Source organism: Puma concolor, chromosome E3 (genome assembly GCF_028749965.1).
Source record: "Puma concolor isolate L17-30 chromosome E3, mPumCon1.1.hap2, whole genome shotgun sequence".
In the NCBI taxonomy this organism is placed as follows: Eukaryota; Metazoa; Chordata; class Mammalia; order Carnivora; family Felidae; genus Puma; species Puma concolor.
Window position 1 is genome coordinate 37,718,743 of NC_141682.1, and position 20,826 is coordinate 37,739,568.

A 20,826-nucleotide genomic window follows, 5' to 3' on the forward strand; every position below is an offset into this window, starting at 1 on the left:
GCCGGCTTTGAGAGTATTATCCCCAAGGACTGCCGGTAGCCAGAGAGGTGGTCCCAGACTCCCTGCGAAATCATACTCAAAGCCTGAGCCTGGGGGTAGGGGCCAGAACCCAGGGCTCTCAGGATCTAAGGAAGGAACAGAAAAGCAAGAGACAGACTGCACCAGTTCAGACCACTCTTATGAAACAAAAAAGATACATCATGGCAAGTAGAAACAGGTGCCCTGCTTTCCTTTTGTGCCTCTGATTGACTCAGCATCACTTCTGAGAGCCAGCTCAAGTTAAGCAGCAAGGTCCCCCTAACCTCTGCAATGCACCACCTCCTCCGTCCCTCGCATCTCAGAAAGGCAGCAAAAGAGGCAGAGTATGCAGTGATTAGTTTCAGGGGCTACAGACTCAGACCATCAGGTTCAAAGTCCTGGGTATGCCACTTACCTGCTGCAGCATCCTGAGGCCAACTGCTTTGCCTGCCTAAACCCTTCAATCTATCGCAAAATGGAGACATGAAGAGAATCCATCTCAAAGTGTGTTAGATGCATCAAAGGGAATAACTCACTATTAACATACCCAGCATCTACCCTGTGCCATGCACCACGCTAGATGCTAGGGATACGGTGATGTTTGAACCAGGTGCATGCAGGGTCCACCTGGAGCTTACTGTTCAGTACAGTAAGAGAAAGAGATGAAATAGATCACTCAAGTACATAGAAAGCTGCCCCTGGGGTAAGTGTAAGGAAGGGGAATCCACACAGGGAAAGAGGGAGGGTTCCCCCGAGCAAGGGTTTTGGGATGGATGGGTGGAGGAGAGCAAGGTGAAACGCAAAATGAGGGGGATAATCACCTGCCAGAAAACAGAGCTCAGCACAGAGCGATCAGGCAGAGTACTTAGCACAGCTTGTGCTGTGTAGGAAGTGTTCACAACATATACACTTCTTACTGTCACAGTGTATCCAACCTGCTCAGACAGAGTTCCAGGTTTGTGGATAAAGAGAGACAGGTTTTGGGTCAACTTTGGGAAGAAAGTTGAGCTACCCGGATGTCCAAGCCCTCCATCAAACCATACCTCCACCTTCCAAGACCAGGACAGTCTCCAAAGATGGACAATGTCAGTCGGACTCAGAGCTCTGAGGAAACAACCCCTTTCTCCTGTCAGTATCCAACATCACAACCGCCAATGGGAGAAACACATGGGCACAATCTGAAAGGAAACCTACTGGAATAGACGATCGATAAAGGGGATCTGTGTGCAGAAGAGATGCCGATCAAGCTGCTGGGAAGATGTGTGTGGCGGGGGGGGGGGGGGGGCGGAGTGGAGTGTTCCCTCTGGTTTTTTTTATTTATTTTTTATTTATTTTTAACTTTTTTTTAATGTTTATTTATTTTTGAGACAGAGAGAGACAGAGCATGAATGGGGGAGGGTCAGAGAGAGAGGGAGACACAGAATCTGAAGCAGGCTCCAGGCTCTGAGCTCAGCATAGAGCCTGACACGGGGCCCGAACTCACGGACCATGAGATCATGACCTGAGCCGAAGTCGGACGCTTAACTGACTGAGCCACCCAGGCGCCCCGTGTGTTTATTTATTTTTGACAGAGGGAGAAACAGAGTGTGAGCGGGCAAGGGGTAGAGAGAGAGGGAGACATGAAATGTGAAGCAGGCTCCAGGCTCTGAGCTGTCAGCACAGAACCCGATGAGGGACTTGAACTCACAAACAGTGAGATCATGACCTGAGCCAGAGTCAGACGCTTAACCAACTGAGCCACCAAGGCACCCTGGGGTATTCCCTCTTTGAAGGCACTCCTAGAGAAAGAACTAAGCCGGACCACATATATAGATACATGCTCAATGTTGTACCCACACACAGTGAGCATTACTGAGAAACTTGGGGTTCTTCTTTCCTATAAACTCATCTTTCTTCTTGAGTTGAAGATTTTGCTCTCAGAAGGGAAAGGGAAAAAACAAAGTTTAGTTTTTTAGATGTTGTGGGGCTTACCCTTCCAAAGACAAATATATCATGGCATTTCTCTGCATTAAATTTCCAATGGCTTCCCACTGGCTTAATATCCAGACTCCCTACCAAAGCTCAAGGACCTGTATGACCCAACTTCATCCATACAATGTTATCACTGCTTCTGCCTCAGGGCCTTTGCACTTTCTGAAACTCTCTTCATGCAGATAACTATCCTAGAATGGAAATTCCATCATCACAGGTTATCTATACATACTGATCACTCTGCATTTCAAGTGCTTTGAACAGTAGTTGGCAATGCACAGTAAATACTCATGGGAGGAATGTATAGCTTGAAACATGTCAGCTACTTCTTTTCATTTAGATTTCAGCTCAAATCTCTCTTCCTTGGAAAGCCCTTCCAACCCACTGTCTACCATATTGTCACATTATAATTTCTGTAACCCTTAATCATTATCCTTATAAAAATATATTTCCATCCCTTGCTTACTGTCTGGCTTTCCCCATGACAATAGAAGCCCCCAAAGAACAACATTCTCATTGGCCTTGCTCCCTCCCTGAGCAGAATGTCTGACATGCGGTGTCTCCTGGATAAGTGTTTATTACATTAGGCTTTCCTCCCCCAAGAGAGACATACCCACCAGTGTATCATGTCCTGTGTCTAATGATCAATGACAAACCAATGGCAATGATGGTAGCTCCCGGCAACTACAGACACGAAACAGGATGATGACTATCTCTCCTTAAAACCCCGTATGTCATTTCCATCAGACCGCTCAGACCTTACAATCTAGAGAACCATGTTCTGTTGAAGTCATCTGAATGTTCTGGGTGCCCCTCATTTTGAAGCTCCCTCACTGATTGATTCTTTAATTAAAGTTTTAATATTTATACGTGTGCCCTGAGGCAGTATTTTAAATAATGAAGGTAGGCATTAGGGAGAGCCTCAAGACTCCTTTAAAAACATTTCTCCATGTTTGAGGTCTTTGGTATAACAAAGTTTTCTCTCAGGCAATTCGGGGGAATGTAAATGTGACAAATTGCCAGATGATTTTAGGAAAGTCTACTAGTATTAGCTGATGAGGCATGCTTGCTATGTATCTCCCATGCTGGGTGGCAAAGGTAGGCCTAGCTGCCCTGTGTCCTTCAGAGCAAATGCACTTGGATTTCAAAAGTCTTCATCCATGCCGCTGGGAAATCGCTGGGTCCCCAAAGTATTTTCTGTGTCAGATCCGATTTCCCTCTTGGAATGTGTTCATTACTCCACACATCAGCTTAAAGGATGCAAATAAAATGGTCTAATTTTTGGAAAGGTGAAATGCCAGACATATTTATACAGAGCAGACCCGATTTTCTGGATGCCAAAAAAGAAAAAAAAAAAACTTATCTGAAAGGAATTTTATAAACTATAATGGTTTGGTAGGGCTTGAACTGAAAAGGCTAAACTTGAAAAAAAAAAAAAAAAGTCATCAGAGATGTGAGGATGTCTGAAAGGCCTGTGCTCAGACCTTAGAGGAGTAGGTAAAAAAATAGCATCAATTATCATGAAGAGAAAATAGAGCAGAGAGGGTCAATCCCAGGAGGAAAAAAATGTGCTCAGACCCACGTTTCGGCTTGTTTCTGACTGGAAGACTCTGGGACCACAGGGTGATGTTAAAAAGACAGTGTGTTCTGAGAAAAGGAAGATTTACTGAGATGATGCTTTCTTCCCAGGAGACTGAGGAGAAGCAGGCCTTTCTGTTGATTTGAAGAAATGCACAAGTGCTACAAAAACTTAGTTTCGGGGCATCTGTGCTTGTTGAGATGGCATCGAAGGTCACCAGACTGCATCCGGGCCAGTGGGCTGCACCTCTCCCACCCTCCTTGGAACATGTGGCAAGCAGGAGACTCTCTCAGAGAGACTGAGGCTTCTCCTGAGCAACCGCTCTTGATTAACCTCCCTTTTTGCTTCCTTTTCAGCTGTTGTTTAAGAGAAAGTGTGTGTGTAAGGGAAAATGCCTGCCTACTCTATCCCACCAGGTGTTATAAGGCTGAAAATACAGGGTATCCAACTTGATTAAGGCGGGGGCGGTGGGGGGGGAACCCTAACATTATCCAGGCACTTACCATGTGACAGACCTTGTCCTAAGTGCTTAATGCTTTATTTATTTATCCCTCAAGCCCTCTGGGGCCAACACTACCACTGAAACTCCCATTTAACAGGTAAACAAACTGAAGCACAGAGAGGCCAAGTAACTTGCCCAAGGTCACACAGCTAGCATGTAGGGGCGAGCTGTGGTTTTCTCTGTGATAAAACTCTACTCTCTACAACCTGTAAAACACCCCAGAAAACTGCAACAGATGATGCCTGTTTCTTCCTAACCCAACTCAACCATGAGCTACCATAGGGAAAACCCAGGGGATTCCTCTGGAACAGCGTTTCCCTCAAAAAGTGGAAGGTTTGGAGTCAGCCCCTGTTTGCAGCACAATACCTGCCAGAGCCACCTTTACCGTGTACAGGCCCCAGGTCCTCTGCCTCTGAAGAAAAAAAAAAGTCCTTGGCCAAAAATAAATCTGCCTGTGTCTCCAGCCGGGTCCTGTGTGGTCACTTAAAAATGGAAAGGATTCAGGTCCTCTCATTTAAAAACAAAACAAAACAAAAAAAAGATCAATGGAAATGGAGGGTAGATGAACTAAGACAGGGGCTGGGAGGGATCACCAGCTGGGGCGCACTGGGTTTAAATAAATAAATAAGTAAGTAAATAAATAATCATTACTGTTATAAAAGAAAAGTCAAGTTATGGCGCATCATATTTCGGCTCAAAGCTGTTCCGCAACACCTCCCCCACTTCTTTACAAGTTTCACTGAGAAGACCCGTGGTTGGGCACCAATCCTCCACACCGCCAGGCGCGGATTTCCGAGCACGCGAGCAGCCCCGCCCCAAACCCTCCTCGGCTGGCAGGTGCACCCTGGTCCCTGCCAGTACATAAATGAGGGGCCCCCAGCTCCCTGGCGGCAGGGAATGGAGTTGGTAATTCCTGGGCTGGGTGGGTCCGGGTCTTCCCCCTTCCTTTCCGCTCGGGCAGCTTCCGGGCTCTTCATGACACCTGGTCCCTAGACCTAGCACCTTGGAGGCTCCAGGAGCATCCCTGCCAGGTGATCCCCCAGGCAGCGGAGATGTGGGAACAGCCCCGCTAACCCCGCCCTCACCTCCATCCTTGGAGCTGAGAAATTGGAGCAGAAAACGGGCGAGCCTGGCCTGTGCTGCCACTCTGTTACCGCCGCCCCCAAACACATACCCCGGGGTGAAGTGGTCTAAGACGTCAAAGGACCCAAGGGGTGCGGTGTGAGTTTCCGGGTCCTGAGCTCCCAGGCTGGCCCCCGTCCCCAGGGCTGAACTCGCGGTGACATCTCCGGGCGTTTAGGCCAGTACCAATAAACACGAAGCTCTCCCTCCAGCTCAGTGACCCTCCTCTCTTCCCCGCCTCCCACAGGAGGTTTGGCATTTCTAAACCCCCCTCGTAGGCCACCAAAGTACCTCCTCCCTCAGACCTCAGAGAAGGGCGGTGAAGAAGGCAGCGACCCAGGGCGCACTGAAATCTCGCTTCCAGCCGGCCAGACAGACTCACCAAAGTGCGCAGCCAGGTTCCCGCCGGTCTCTGCACCTGGGACTCGCTCCCAAGAGAGCAGACAGGGCAGCCTTGGCGCTCCGGAGGGGCGCTCTGGGGCGAGGAAGGGCGTGCTTATGGAAGTAAAGCGCTAAGGCTCATGATCCCGGCCCCTGCGCGAATGTACATGGAGATCTTTCCACCACACACAAAAAGTTCCCAGTCCAGCTCTTCCAGCCTGGCGCTGGGGGAGGTCAGCTCTTGGAGACCTAAGTCTTTCCCCTGTGGGACCCTTTGAGCTAATTGGGGGGTGGGGGGAACGCAAAGGCGGTGATTCCGCTTGGACTTACCTAGAACTCCCGGCGAGCCTAGCTCCAGTCGCCTTCCGCTCTCGTCCCCAGACCCTCCAATTCCCTTGCGCTCTCAGCACCCCCAGTCACACTCACCATGAGCTGGAGGCGGCGAAAGGGGGTGCTGGTTTCTCCCACGCTGTCCGCAACTTCGCGGGCAGGTCAGCCCCGCCCTGGCGCCCCTGCCTGGGCGATGGGCTGGGCACAGCTGGGCAAGGCGCGGGTTCGGACAGCCTGGGTCCTAACGGCCACTTCCAGAACGACTAGAGCGCAAGGTTCCTCAGTGCCGAGACACCATCCGCTCCTCCGCACTCTGCCTAGGTCGAAGGCTCAGAGTTCTCTCACTCCCGGACGCAGGGGCGGGGCGCACGGCGCTGCCCCTCCAGATGCGGGGAGCCTCTTTCGTTCCTTCCTCCTCCTGTCCCGGAGGCGCACGCGTGGGTCCGGCCGCAGCTGCCTTTGCTGTCCCCAGGACTGGCAGAGCGCCCCCGCCCCACAGCGGGTGCACCCGGGGGCTGGGCCGCAGCGCAAGGGATTCCCCTCCGCGAGTTCGGGTTTCCCCACCCGTGCAGACCCCGGGCTCTGTCCGCTGCAGCAGCCCGCTGCTGCGAGAACCACTTCAGGGCAGCACCGCCTGTGCCACCCGCTCCAGCTGGAGGAGGAGGCGGCGGCGCGGCTCGCACCGGGACTGGAAAGGAGGTGACCTTCAAACCCCGCGCTCGCGCTTGGGGAGATCGGGAGGAGGGCTGGGGTGACGAAGGGGAGCGGTGTGCGCCTGGTCAGCCTGCGAGAGCGCTTGCAGGCGAGCAGTAGACAGTGGAAAGGAGATCTTCAAACAGAAACACAGATTAGAAAATAAACAAAGGAGAACAGAGCGAGAGAGCGAGCAAGAAAACGTGTGCATGTGTATGTGCGTGTGCGCGCGTGTCTATGTGTGACTGTGTGTGTGTGTGTGTGTGAGAGAGAGAGAGAGAGAGAGAGAGAGAGAGAGAGAGAGAGAGAGAAAGAGAGAGAGCGCGCGAGCTAGCGAGTGTGCGCGCGCGCGACAGGCAGCAAGCAGCCCAGGCTGCGGAGCCAAAAATAATCCCGTGCGAGCGGGAGCGCCCCCTCCCCCTCCCCGTCGCCAGGACCGCTGCTGCTGTCACGCGTGCAGCCTCGGATTCCAGCAGGCAGTGGAGGGCAGAACCCGGGTCCGCAGGCGACCCTGTGCCTAGGTCTTCGGGCCTAAACAGGTGAAGGGGGGAGAGTTGGAAGTGCGGGTAATGAGCCCAAGTCTTTTGCGTCCCTAGGTCCTTGTCCCAAAGTGGAGTTGCTCAATGAGTGCCCGCGCCCCGCTCCATCTTGACCCCCACGTTTCTTGACGCCCTGAGGAGATGCTAAGTGGAGGCGGCTCCTTGCCCCCATCCATTTCTGTTCTGGGAAAGTTGTCTGGTGAATCTTGAAATCTACAGCCGGACACAGATGGAGCCCTATCCGAGATGCAAAAAGTTATGGAGGCCAGACACCCTGCAGGAAGGGAGTGTGCACTGTGGCCGGTGCCCTGGCCTCTGGCAGGCCGCCTAACCCAGGAGTCTGCAGGGGTCTAGAGACTGTCCTCTTAGCAGCTGCCTTAGTACCAGAATCCCTGTGACTCCTAAAGAACTACTACCTCTCAATAAGGACTTCCTTTTTTTTTTTTTTTGCCCGGTGCATAAGAAGCATTTACATTGAATTTTCTCAACAACCTGATGAGGTACATACTGTAGGCTTAACCAGGTCCCCAACCAGGTGCTCAGAGAGGTTAAAGCAATGCTTCTTCTGGCCCACCTGGACTCGCTAAGCCAGAAACTCTGTTTGCTTGGAGGCTGTTGATTTGTTTTTTGGATAACTGTTTTAGGTGATTATGCTGCACAGCAAGGTTGGGGGGCCACTGGGGTTATACTTTGCTGAAGGCCACACAACGGGCAAGCAACCAGGATTTCGGGGCAGGTCTTCCTAACTTAATGGTATGTGTCACCTACCACGCTGCCTTCTCAAGGGCAACTGGGATTGGACAAGGTTGGATTCTGGCCTTGAACAGTTGATCCGAGGCTCATGTTCATTTTCCTGCCCACCTCTTCGAATGTTTTTGTATTAGCAGTATGGCTCCTCTTCCAAGTAGGACTATGACATTTCCACAAGTAGGGACCATGTTGCATGTTTTTGCTTTGCAACATGAGCGCTTCCTAGTCCCTAACAAGGAGCAGACCCTAGAGTAGAGTTCCTCTGCAATCCTGTCAGGCTAGGGTTTCTTCCAATATTAGGATAAAACAAGGAAAGGAAACTTCTAACTACAACTGGAATTAAAAACAAACAAACGTTATATGTTATTATCATTTGAGAAAATAAGTTTGCAAAATCCAGAAAGTCATCTGTATCACTGGCCCCAGTAGATGATTTTGCAATTTGGGTTGGTTTTTCCATATGCTTCCTTAAGACTCTCTTTGATAATAATATATTTGTATGTAAACAACTTTTTTTCCCTTTATACTAGTCTCTTACCCTTCACTGGTAGCACAATGAAGCCATAAATCTGGGTTAGTAACATTGTAATCATTTCCTCCAGAAACTGTTTACAATGGGAAAACCACCAAATTTAAATGTAATTGTCTAGCCGTGCAGGAAGATAAGATGGGTTGTAAAAAAGGTATTCTCAATTTAAAAGCAAATTATCAATAATGAGAGAAGAAATAAATGGCAGTTAATGGGAAGTTCTGTTGAAATATAATGTTTTTTGCAAATTCACTAACAGGAATTGTTTCCCTGTGCTCCTTCATTTTTATTCCAGAAGGGGGAAAAAAATGAATGCAATCATTCAAGGCAAAAACACTGGCTGTTGTTTCATTAAAATGGGTAATCACTAGGTGCTTTTATTATTTTTTAATATATATATATTTTTCTCTTGGAAATGAAATAAAACAGATTTAACTATCTTAAAATCAAGGTCAGTCTGAGTCGATTCTTGACTTATTCTGGAGTCAAAATAAGCCTAGATATATTAGCTATGAGTATCAGGCATGAGTCACTGGTACCTGTGTTGCTTTGTGGCTTAAAAAAGCTTTGTACATGAGTGAAGGAGACGTTCATTACAATTTAAAGCAAAATTAGAGTGCAGATCAATATAGTATGCTGTTGTGCTATTCATTTGGAAACTATTTGTTTCTTTTCACATTCCAGGCAGAGTTTCTCTATCATTTCTCCATATTGAGTCACTTCTAGGTAATGAGGGGTGCTGAATTAGACAGCTCCTGGGACAACCCCGGGCCAAGACCTGCCCAGCTGTGGTGGTAAAGAACATGGAGACTTTGGCTCCTCCTACTGGACATAAAAATTACTTTGCAATCTGTGATCTAAACATATGTCAAAATGTCTTCCATAAAGCTGGTAGGAAAGAATGACTTTGTACCCTCATTCTTTGGCTGCACTAACAGTGTTCAAAGTGTTCAAGATCCATCTAGAGTGTAAATCTTCTCTCACTTTCAAATTTAGGATATTCCTAAGGTTCCTCATGGCCCTCCAAGATAAAGTGTAAAGTCTTTTACATGAGTTACAAGCTTCTAGATGAGTTGGCTGTCATTTTATGTTGACCCTATGATCTGGAGATAATCTCCTCTTCTTGCTCTCCAACCCTTTGCATATGCTGTTTCCAACCTGGAATACTCCTACAAACTCTCTTTTCCTGGATAGTTTATATATAGCTTTTAGATCTCCATTTAGGCATCCCTTTCTCCCTGCCAACTCCCACCTCTCCACACAACCCTGCACACATATATAGATAAGGCCAGTGCCTCTCTTTGAGCTCCCTAAACACCTCTATTTAATTTTATCATATCATTTGTCTTCACCTACTGTAAATGTTGTTCTCCACCATTAGACTGAAAAGTTCCTCAGTGCTGGGGGCCAAATGTATAATAAGCTCAATAAATGTTTGGTGAACCTTCCTGCTCCTTTGTGGTCACTGCTGTCTAAATAGGATGACCTCTCTGAATTAGGGTGAGATCAATCTACTCATCCATTTAGTCCTTCATTCTTTAAGCCATCAAACATGTATCTCACTCAAGGACTAGTCTCTCCTGTAAACCATTTCCTATATAAACTAAACACAGTCCCTGCACTCAAGGAACTTATACTCTAATATGGTAAGTAGGTACATAAATAAGTGATCTCAACAACTGAGAAAGATTTCATTGTCTACTGAATGGGAGCATATAGTCAGACATGGGGGGAAGAGGAAGGTCAGACAAAGCTTTCTAGAGGAGATCACCTCTAAACAAAGAAAATTAGAATTACCCTAAGAGTTGGGTGAAGGCCATTTCTGGAGAAGAACACAGGTTAGGAAACTATCTGAAGCAAAGGGAGCATTTCTCCTTCAAGGAACAGCAAATCTATTCGATACAAGTTGAGTCATGCTAAATTCAAAGGGCTGGAAAGTAGTGCATTAGGCAAGGCAGTGAACGATGAAGCTGAAGATATCGACAGGAACAAGCTCATAAAGGGCCCTGAATTGAAACAACAGGCATGTTTGCTTTATCAAAAAGCAACTTAAGAGGAAATGATTCAAAAGCATGCCAGACCTACCATCCATAATTCCAGTACCCATGGCTTTCACACTGTACTGCCTTCACAGATGTATCGATGATCATTTTTGTTATTTTTTCAAGAACTTTTTCAGATGATCAGCGTAAACGTCTAGGGAACTATAGGATTCATAGGTTACTCCAAAGTGCTCTAGGATTTTTTAGGATGATGAGTGGTACATGAAGATAGGAGAAGGATGAAAAAAAGCAAACTAAAAATAATTGAAGTAGTAAAGCATCCTTCTGTTTCTCCTCCCAAAGGATACTGTGCAATAGCAGTCACTGAAGAGAAGATTTTCAAATTGATTTATAAATGACTATGATCAAATAAAATTCTTCACACAATCTTAATATTATGTAAGACCTGATTTGCCCTCAAGTGCTCAGTCTTCAGGCTTACCTCAAAGCTTTATCACAGTCTAGGTCAACTAATGAACTAATTAAATAGACTGAAGACCACAAGGGAATGAATTTCACCTCATATTCTCTATTCCCCCTTCAGTCATTGGGCACATGGCAGATACTCAATATATAGTTATTGATCGGTTGAACTAACTCATGATCTATAATGAAGTTCAGGAGTTTGATATTAACCAAGGCATTTAATACTGGGAATAAGCCATCCAGTGTCTAGGGATGAGTTTCCTTTTTCTGAAAAGATGCAAACTTACACACTGTTTAAAAATGTCTTTGGGGGCGCCTGAGTGGCTCAGTCTGTAAGCATCCGACTTCGGTTCAGGTCATGATCTCATGGTTCATGAGTTCGAGCCCCATGTCGGGCTCTGTGCTGACAGCTCGGGTCCTGGAGCCTGCTTCGAATTCTGTGTCTCCCTCTCTCTCTGCCCCTCCCTCGCTTGCTCTCGGTCTCTATATCTCTCAAAAATAAATAAACATTAAAAAAAATTTTTTTTAATTTCTTTGAAATAGTTTGTGATGGTTTCTCTACTTCTCCTTGGGCTCATCCTTTTTCCTTTCCTGTCCACATCCCCCCAATAATGATGATGATAGCAGTAATGGCAACATAAGGAAGATTTTGAACAATCCTGATGATAAGAATAACAACAGAGGGCCACCTGAGTGGCTCAGTTGATTAAGCATCCAACTTCCACTCAGGTCCTGATCTCACAGTTCATGGGTTCAAACCCCATGTCGGGCTCTGTGCCAAAAGCTCAGAGCCTGGAGCCTGCTTCAGATTCTGTATCTCCCTCTTTTTCTACCCCTCTCTCATCCACACTCTGTCTCTCTCTCTCTCAAAAATAAACATTAAAAAAAATTTTTTTAAGAATAGCAATAGAAATAAGTATGTGGCATTTACTCTACAAGCTCTTTACTTGTATTATCTCATGTGATCTTCACAGTACAATTCCAGGTGTAAGTACCATCATGCTTTCCTTTTTATAAATGAGAAAACCAAAGCTTAAAAGGAGGAGGAAGTTCAATGGCTTGGCCAAGCCCACACATCTAGTGAATGGGTTGGCCAAGATTCAAAATTAAGTGTTTTGTGTCAGAGCTGGGCTCATGAAGCCTAAGTCATGATGTATCTTGTCTTTCTGTTTACTAGAACTTACATTCCATTTTGGTAGGCTTAGAATCATGTCAGTGATTTACAGTCATGAAAATAGGGATTCCTAGTCCATTGGTCTTGGAATAAGAAAAATAAAAAGGGAGGTTCAGTGATCTGCAACACAAAAGGAAGCCTGCTTATATAAAATGCATTCTGGAAACAAGTATTTTGAGCATGGTCAGAATTGAGTAAACAAAGATTTCCAAATACTTGGCCAATAATGAGTATACAGATTAAGCTGTGTCCTTGGTTTAGGGTTGGCTAATTTATATATAATTTAATATGTCTTTAAGAAATATAGAATCACACATCTTTAAGAAAAAAGTGGATAAAGCTCTGGACTAAGATTCTGTTTTCATATGGTGTTATCTAGCACGTAATAGCAACGTGAACTAAGCAAGATTTTTTAAACATCACTAATCCTCCGCTTTCTTTCGTGTAAAATAGGAAAAAAGGAAAAAAACAGAGATAATGATAGTGATAAAAATAATGAAGACATAATTAATATAATAATAGCAACTATTAATACAGAGGACACTGAAAGTGATCCATATCTTCAAGCATGATAACTCCAGGCTTTCGGTAAGAGATTGGTTTAGGAATTGTCATAGACTCCGTGTTATCTGACCCAGGAAAAGGTGATTTATATGCTTATTGAATGTGTTCTTCTTGACTCAAGTGAAACCCATAGAAAAAATTTTTTTTTTCTTATTCCAGATGTTTCCTTGTGTAGTTATGACCTCTGGACCTGCCATAGGTATCTTATGATCAGCCTGAGGATTACAGAGCAGGACAGAATGAAGAACCAGTAACATGTATCATTATATATATGCCCTAAAGCAGAGTTTCTTGAATGTGGCTCTACTAACATTTTGGATCAGATAACCCTTTGTAGTAGCCGGGGGGAGGCTATCTATGCCCTACAAGATGTTTAGCAGCATCCTTAGCCTCTACCCACTCCATGGCAGTAGCATGCCTGGCTGTCTAACACCCCTTTATCCCCTCCTACCAATTCTGAGAACTAGAAGTGTCTCCAGACACTTCCATAGTCTCTCTGGGGGGCAAGTCACCCAAGGAGAGGTCCACTGATACAAAGCATCCTGATCCATACAGTGATAGCAGGAGTACCACTACTAGTAATAGTAGTGAGGCAGTAATAATCATTAATGTTTACTCAGGCTTACTATGAACCAAGCCTCATGGTCAACACCTCCATGCACATTCTCATTGACCCCTCATAACAACTCCATCAACGAGGTTTTATTACTATCCTCATTTTACACAACAAGAAACAGAGGTCCAGAGAAATGAAAACACTTGCTCACAGTCACCAGGCCCTTAAGCTCTTGTTTAAGGAATCAAATCAAGGTGTCAGTAATTAAACGGTATAACCCGTGAGAAGCCCCTCGGCATCAAGCCTGGCACATGAGAGTAGTTCGGATGAAATGCGTGGTCATTTCCACGTAACAGCTCTACAGCAGGGTCATCGTGAAGAAAGGCAACATGGTCTTGACAATTCTGCTGCTTTCCACACTTCATCTCCCTCCTCCAGATGCTTCCTATTTTGGGCCAATACCCAGCCTGCCTTAAACTAACAGAACAAAATCACCACAATCCTGGATGACCCATGGAGGCAAACTGGGTGGAGCTGACCACAACCTCCTTCCTTCCAGCCTTGAAAGTTCAGAGTCTGAGTGGCCATTAGCAAAAAGCGCTTGCCAACTTCATTTACTCACAATGAAATGGTGAATTGGGAATTAGATGCCAGTTTTATTCTCCTACTAGATAAGGTAGTAAGTAATTATATGCAGGCTTAGGACTTGAGGGAAAAGAAGTGGAAAAAAATAAAAATAATTTTGAGAACTTCCTCTATGCAAAGCCTCAGACATGACATCTAGCTTCAGAGGAGCCCTGTAGGGTAGGTACTATTACTATTCCCATATTTCAGGTATGGAATCTGAGACTCAGAAGAAGAAAAGTCAAATTTTCAAAGCTTACAAACCTAACAAGCTCAGAATCTCATTTTTAAATTGTTAGCAGTCTGATTTCAGGGACATGGCATGCTTTGTTTCATCTCCAAAATCTCTCCTTAGGTACAGAGGTTCACAGGCCATGAGACAGAAAAATTGTGTATATATTCTAAAGTCCTACTAAAAATGTTTTTAAAAAAAAAAAAACATAAACATTGCTTTGAATAGTTCAGTGAAGTCAACCATGAAGGTTGAAAGTGAGACTTAAGAAAAAAAATAAAAGCTTTAAGTCAATGAAGTGTAAATAGTTAATGAATTTATAATCAAAACATAAATAGTTTTGCCTTAATGTACTAACACCTCAGGGGGAAATATGTTCCATGTATTAGCAGCACAGAGTATTGACAATCGATTTCTTTCAAATGCACTTACTTTAAGTCCTAGTCATTTTATTACAAATGGATAAGTAAAGATATTTAAGCCATATAGGATGAAATATGCAAGCTTACAAGGGAGAATATGCATTTGCAGTGGTTACTGGTGAGTTATAGATGTTCTAAGAAGTAAAATATCTGTAAATCATGGTCAAAGTGTGCATTACTACATTCTCCATTTATACATTTATTATTTCTGTTTATTCTTTATACTTCTTTTAAGAGGCAAAAACCTGTAAATTAAAAAGAATCACCAGGAATATGTTTCAAGAGTATATAGTAGTTAATATGAGGAAATATCAGAAAATAGCTAAAATTTGGGATATTGAACATAAACATCTAAAGGATACAGTGTGGGCATTTGGTAAGAAGTGAACTCTTCTATGAAGCATGTTTCCATGCCTTCTTTGCTTTTCTTTTCTCTGCATTTCCCTACACCATTACTTTAGGCTTGGATCAAAATGTTCTGCTGCATTAATCTACAGATGCTCTTTTGGGTCCCCCCAGAAGTCCATGAGACCAGTATTTGAGTGCATGTATAAATTTGGAGGCAAACCCAGGAAACAAAAAATGGCAAGGGGTGGGAAAGTGAGGTAGGAAAGGGACAAGAGCCAACAAAAACTGTATTATCAGAGTAACTGCAAATTATTACCACTAAAGAATTATGGAAGCCAAGGTAGAAATGCCCATACAGTTATTCCGCCCAGGCGTCCAAAATATTTATACAATTATTTGTGTCAACCATTGCTTAAAGATCAGTTAAGTACGGTAGTGTGTTAATCCAGGGCCACTTCAGCCTTCCTTGAGCATGGGAAGAGTGGGATCTACTGATCAGAGAGTCCTTAGGCAGTGGTGCTGATATCTGGAAGCCCAGAATGTATGGATGTAATGCTAAACACTTAGTAAGAGGGGTCTGGTAGTATGGGACAATGATAGCATCTTCTATATTCTCAATGTCCCCAAGAAGAATGGGACATACTGGCTTCACAGGCACAGTCAACGATGTGCCCCATAGGAATGAAAAGACCCTGTATCTCTCATTACCTATGAAACTCCACTTATCCAGTGTCCAAATGTCTTGTGGTTGTCAAACCAGGGTATATATAAAATTATTTCTGATGCTAGGGCACCTGGATGTCTCAGTTGGTTAAGCATCTGGCTCTTGCTTTTGGCTGAGGTCATGGTCTCATGGATCATGAGATTTAGCCCCATGTTGGGCCCTGCACTGGGTTTCTCTATCTCCCTCTCTTTCTGCCCTTCCCTGCTTGTGCTCTCTCTAAAAATAAATAAAGTTTTTAAGAAAATTATCTCTGAGCGGGGGCGGGGGGGGGGGCACCTGGGTGGCTTGGTTGGTTGAGTGTCTGACTCTTGATTTTGGCTCAGGTCGTAATCTCACGGTTCATGGGTTAGAGCCCCTGTGTAACTGAGCCATAATCTCATGGTTGTGGGTTCAAGCCCCTGTGTGAGCCTCTGTCAGTGCACAGCCTGCTTGGGGTTCTCTCTCTCTGCTCCTTCCCCACTCATATGCTCTGGCTCTCTCTCTCAAAATAAATAAATAAACTTGAACAAATTATCTCTGGAGCTCCTGGGTGGTTCAGTCAGTTGAGCCTCTGACTTCAGCTCAGATCATGATCTCACAGTTTGTGAGTTCAAGCCCTGCATCTGGCTCATTGCTATCAGCGCAGAGCCCTCTTTGGATCCTGTCCTCCTCTCTCTGCCTACCCCTCCCTCCCTCCCTCCCTCCCTCCCTCCCTCCCTCGCTCCCTCTCTTTTTCTCACTCTCAAAAATGAATAAACATTTAGAAAAAAAATTATCTCTGATGCTTACCAAAATTCAGATCCTGGGTACCACTCTAAAGATTCTGACTCACTAAGTCTGGTATGAGACCTGGGAATGTGATTTTTCAACACACACACACACACACACACACACACACACACACACACACACACACCATGTATTCCTGTCACAGGTGTTCCAAGTACCTGTGTGATTAGTCCAACAGCAGAATGACTTGTGGATACAGTTGGAAGTGGGGAGAGAATAGGAATTCAACATTTAAAGATCTGAGCGCTTTGTGCATGGATATTTCCCTTCTCTTTGAAAACGTGATTGCTTGCTGTGCTCTCAAACTCACAGAAAAGAGGTAATTGTTAGCAAGATTCTGAAGCACTGATTATGCACCATGAATATATTAAAATCTACAGGTATTTTGCAGGGAACCCATGGGACCACTCACGAAGTGCCATTTTGGAGTCTCTGTAGCCATAAGTAGGAGTAAGAAACAGTGATGTAATGCATTAGTGAGAATAAACAATTAGGTTTCAGGAGCCTCCAGGTTCTGTCCCAGCCACGCAGTGTGGAGGGAGACAGCCAAGCCTTGCTGCAACAGCTTCTTTGCATGAAAGCCCTACTTGACTCACTGGTGTGAGGATAAAGTGAACAGGTGAAAATGCATTGGCAGTTTTATGTGGTAGACTCAAGTAGACCATTATTCCTTTTTGGTAGGTCTTTTTTAAACAGTATGAAGTGATGGTTATTAATCCTGGAAGCACTGTTAAAAATGGTCTGGGCCTGGTATTTGCATGAGAGTTCTTTTATTAATAGACAACAGGGGAAAGAAAGCAAAGCATAAAGCATATATGCCTGATGATAGCAGGTAGAATTTTCTACCATTCCTCTCTATTTTTAGTTTAAAAAGTATTTTGCAGATGTCAGCAACCATTACTAGACTGACAAAAGAAAGGGTAACCAACTTGAAAGACTGTCAATGAAAAGGCCATCAGTCTATTTGATTTCTCTACCTCTTCCTGCTTTGATTCGTCTCTGTGTTCAAAAGCTCCAAGACTAGCTTGCTTGCCATTATCCCGTAAGGCAATTAAGCAACTTGGCAATAAAAGCAACCACATTTTTCTGGAGTAGTTCACAGAGAATACAGAACAGAACAGCACAGGACAGATGTTGAACCAAAATGTAAGTACTTATCTGAACACACTTCTCAGTGCCAAGGCTAAATGCCCGGCTGGAGTGCCTTCTTTCCATCTTTTCACCCCTCCTCCAGGATCTTTCTACACCAGCTCATCGTTCTCTCTGTTCTGTCTTCAGACCATCCTGGTTGTCAGGATGTAAATACGCTGAAGCTCGCTTATGTTAACCCTCCTCCTTCAACTCTTTTTCAACCTTAAGTGCACTACTAGTTGGGGTCTACTTCTACTGCAATCTGACCATGTTTATCACCTCCATTCCTCCATCACCCAATGATCTACTATAATCTGCTTTTTCTGTTCATACAATTCCATTGGAGCTATGATTTTAGCATCTTCTTAACTGATGACTGCTCTCCTCTGCCCCACCCCATGGCCAAGTTCAGTCCTTAATCTTGGTTGCTATCTCTTCATCATCTGGTGTGTTGACAGTCCCTTGACATCTCTCTTTGGCTTCAGAAACAGCCCCTCCTGGCATCTTCCTGCCTCCTAGCTGCTCCATAATGGTCTCTTTTTCTATCTACTCTGCCAGGACACCACCCTCCTTAAATACATCCCACTCTTCGCACACTTCCAAAGTCACTTCCTGTATGTCATTGATGTCCCCAGAGCTGCCAGGTCCCAAAGGTCTCTGCACCCTTCACATCTCAGCTAAGTTTCCAACTGCCATTTCTCCAGCATCCTGTATACCACTGTCATCGGGCTTTTTGCCAAGCATCTGGGGCTGCTGTTTATAATCAATCTATTCACTTATTCTACAAGTATTTATTGATTACTATCTATATAACATAAAATAGGAACTAAATCCCACTGTAATATGTGTCTCTTGATGCATAACTATTTGCTCCAAAATTAAGCAGCTCAAAACAGCAAACATTAACTCATAGTGTCTATAAATCAGGATGTGGGCACAGAGTAATGGGTGCCTCTGGCTTAAGTCTCTGATAAGGCTGAAAAATGTCAATTGTGGCTGCAGTTTCATCTCAAGAGTTGACTAGGGAAGGATCTACTCCCACACTCACTCATGCAGTTATTGGAAGGATTCTGTTCTTCAGAACAGAAGTTTGTGGACTGAGAGCTGCTGGCTGGTGTCCAACCTCAGCTCCTAGCCACGTGAACAGTTCAATTGAGCAGCCCACAACATGGCAGCTACTTTCCTCAAAGCAATAAACAAGCAAAGTCAATGTCTTTTTATGACCCAATTTTGGAAGTGATATCCCATTATTTCTGTCATATTCCACACATTTGACGCGAATCAAGAAGTCTAGCCCACACCTACAGAGACGACGTTACACAAGAATGTGGCTTCCAAGAGAAAGGGATAATTTAGTGCCATCTTAGGTGCTATCCCACCCCATTCCCAGGAGATAATCCTAAATGGATGATGCAGAAATGAGAGGAAAGGAAGGATCAGTGTCATGGTGTGGAGGGCCTGCAAGCCATGCATGCAACTCAACACATGTGGGAGAAACTCTTATTTCCTCTATCAATTCTCTTAGGTTCCCTCCATTTCCACCCATTGCATCTTATCTTCTGTCTGCACTGGTACACTAGCCTCTTAGCTGGTTTCTTTGTAAGAAACCCTTCCCTGCACACACTCAATTCTCTAGATATTCAAGAACAATGTTTTAAATACTGTATTTGTCAGCTCTCTCTCTTCCCCTTCCAAGTTACAGAAACTCAAGCCAGTATAAACTAGAAACGTGATTTATTGTTACATGTGAGTACAAATTCCAAAGCACACAGTTTTAGGCTTTGTCTCTTGTTTCTACTCTCCCCTATGTTGGTATCCTCAACATGTGCTTCAATTGTTGAGTCAAGGTGCCCTCCAATTGGGGTGCCTGGGTGGCTCAGTCAGTTAAGCAACCAACTTTGGCTCAGGTCATAGTCTCACTGTTCATGGTGCAGAGCCTGCTTGGGATTCTCTCTCCCTCTCTCTCTGTCCCTCCACAACTTGTACTCTCTCTTTCTTTGAAAATAGATGAATAAAGTTAAAAAAATATGCCCTCCACAAATTCCAAACTTGAAGATAATCTTCTTCTAAACTAGTAACCCCAGGGGAAAGAGGATGTCTTTTAATCCTAGAGTGTGCCCCCACCGGCCTGGATGATATCACATGCCCACCACTGAACTAACCACATGACCAGGTGGATACATGCTGTGGTTAGCCAGATCTGTGGAACCAGGGTATGAGTTCAACCCCACCTAAACCACCAGTCTCAGAATGGTGGGCAGGTAATTCCCCCAAAGGAAATGGGGGTGCTATTACCAGGTGCTGAATGAATAATCAAACAGGCCATACGATGCAAATATTAACACACCACTTAATAAGTTCATTGCTTCTCCATTACCAATGGGATGAAGTCTAAACATCTTTTCTTGGTATATAAGACTCTCTATGACCTGGCCCAAGCCTGCCTTTATAGCCTTATCTGGCAAGCAGTTTAATTTCACCTACAAAGAATTACACATTGTTCTCTAAATAGTCTATGTTCTGTCATACCATTGTATCCCCTTTGTCTGAAGTGCTAAACTTCTACTTCACTGGTTGTTGAGCTATATTTCCATCTCAAGACCCAGCTCAAATGTCATCATCCTTTTGAAAAGTCTACCTCACTTGTCCTACATGAATCAGTTGCTCCTTTCCCAAGAAATTGTGTAAATGTCTCTACTTAACAGTGGTTCTCAACAGGGGCAGCATCGCCCCCCAGGGGATGTTTGGCAATGTCTAGTGACCTTTTGGGTTGTCGTCACTGGAGGGAGGATTCCTCTGGCCTCTAGTTGGTGGAGGACAGAGATGCTATTCAACATCTACAGACAGCCCCCACAACAAAGAAGGATCCAGCCCCCAAAATCAACAGTACCAAAGGTGAAAATTCCTGCTCTCTTGTAACACTCAATGCCTTGTATTTTAATTATCAATTTTATGTCTTCCCAAGTAGATCATGAGCTTCTCAGGGGCAGGGACACTGTCACATTTGTCAGTGTACTACCAGCACTAGCAGGTGCCTGGCCCATAGCAGATGCCCAATAAACAGTGGCAGAATGACTGAGGAAGGGAATGCGTGTCCAGATGGGCTCATGAAACATTATCCAAGAAACTGAATTCCTGGAAGGCAGGATGGTTCCTTAAACGGCTATTGTATTAGAAAATTTCAGCTGCAGGGTTTGTTTCCTTCCCCTTTTCAAGAATAAATTTGAACAAAAAGTTTCTGAATTCAAAGTCACATGATTCTCTCTTCAAAGCAAGCTGGTAGATTACTATCTGTACCTCTCAAGCTACCAAATATTGAGCAATAACCTCTTGGCTTTTACGTTTCTAAAGACAGAGAAAATAACTATAGCCCCATTAAAATGTACACCCTTCCCGTATCT

The 20,826-nt window shown here is 44.7% G+C and overlaps 1 protein-coding gene across 22 annotated transcripts in view; it reads right to left on the bottom strand.

Annotated features, from left to right (window-relative positions):
- The window catches only part of RBFOX1 (RNA binding fox-1 homolog 1), a 2,073,113-nt gene that overhangs the window by 1,465,848 nt on the left and 586,439 nt on the right, over nucleotides 1-20,826 (bottom strand). Inside the window, exon 1 of one of the 22 annotated variants that reach the window (XM_086691388.1) lies at nucleotides 6,000-6,896. The exons of the other annotated variants lie outside the window; for them this stretch is intronic. Within the exon in view, the coding sequence (XP_086547514.1) occupies nucleotides 6,000-6,002 (3 nt within the window). The 5' untranslated portion in view covers nucleotides 6,003-6,896. Of the gene's footprint in view, nucleotides 1-5,999; nucleotides 6,897-20,826 lie in introns of those variants that run through there. 22 annotated transcript variants of the gene reach the window in all.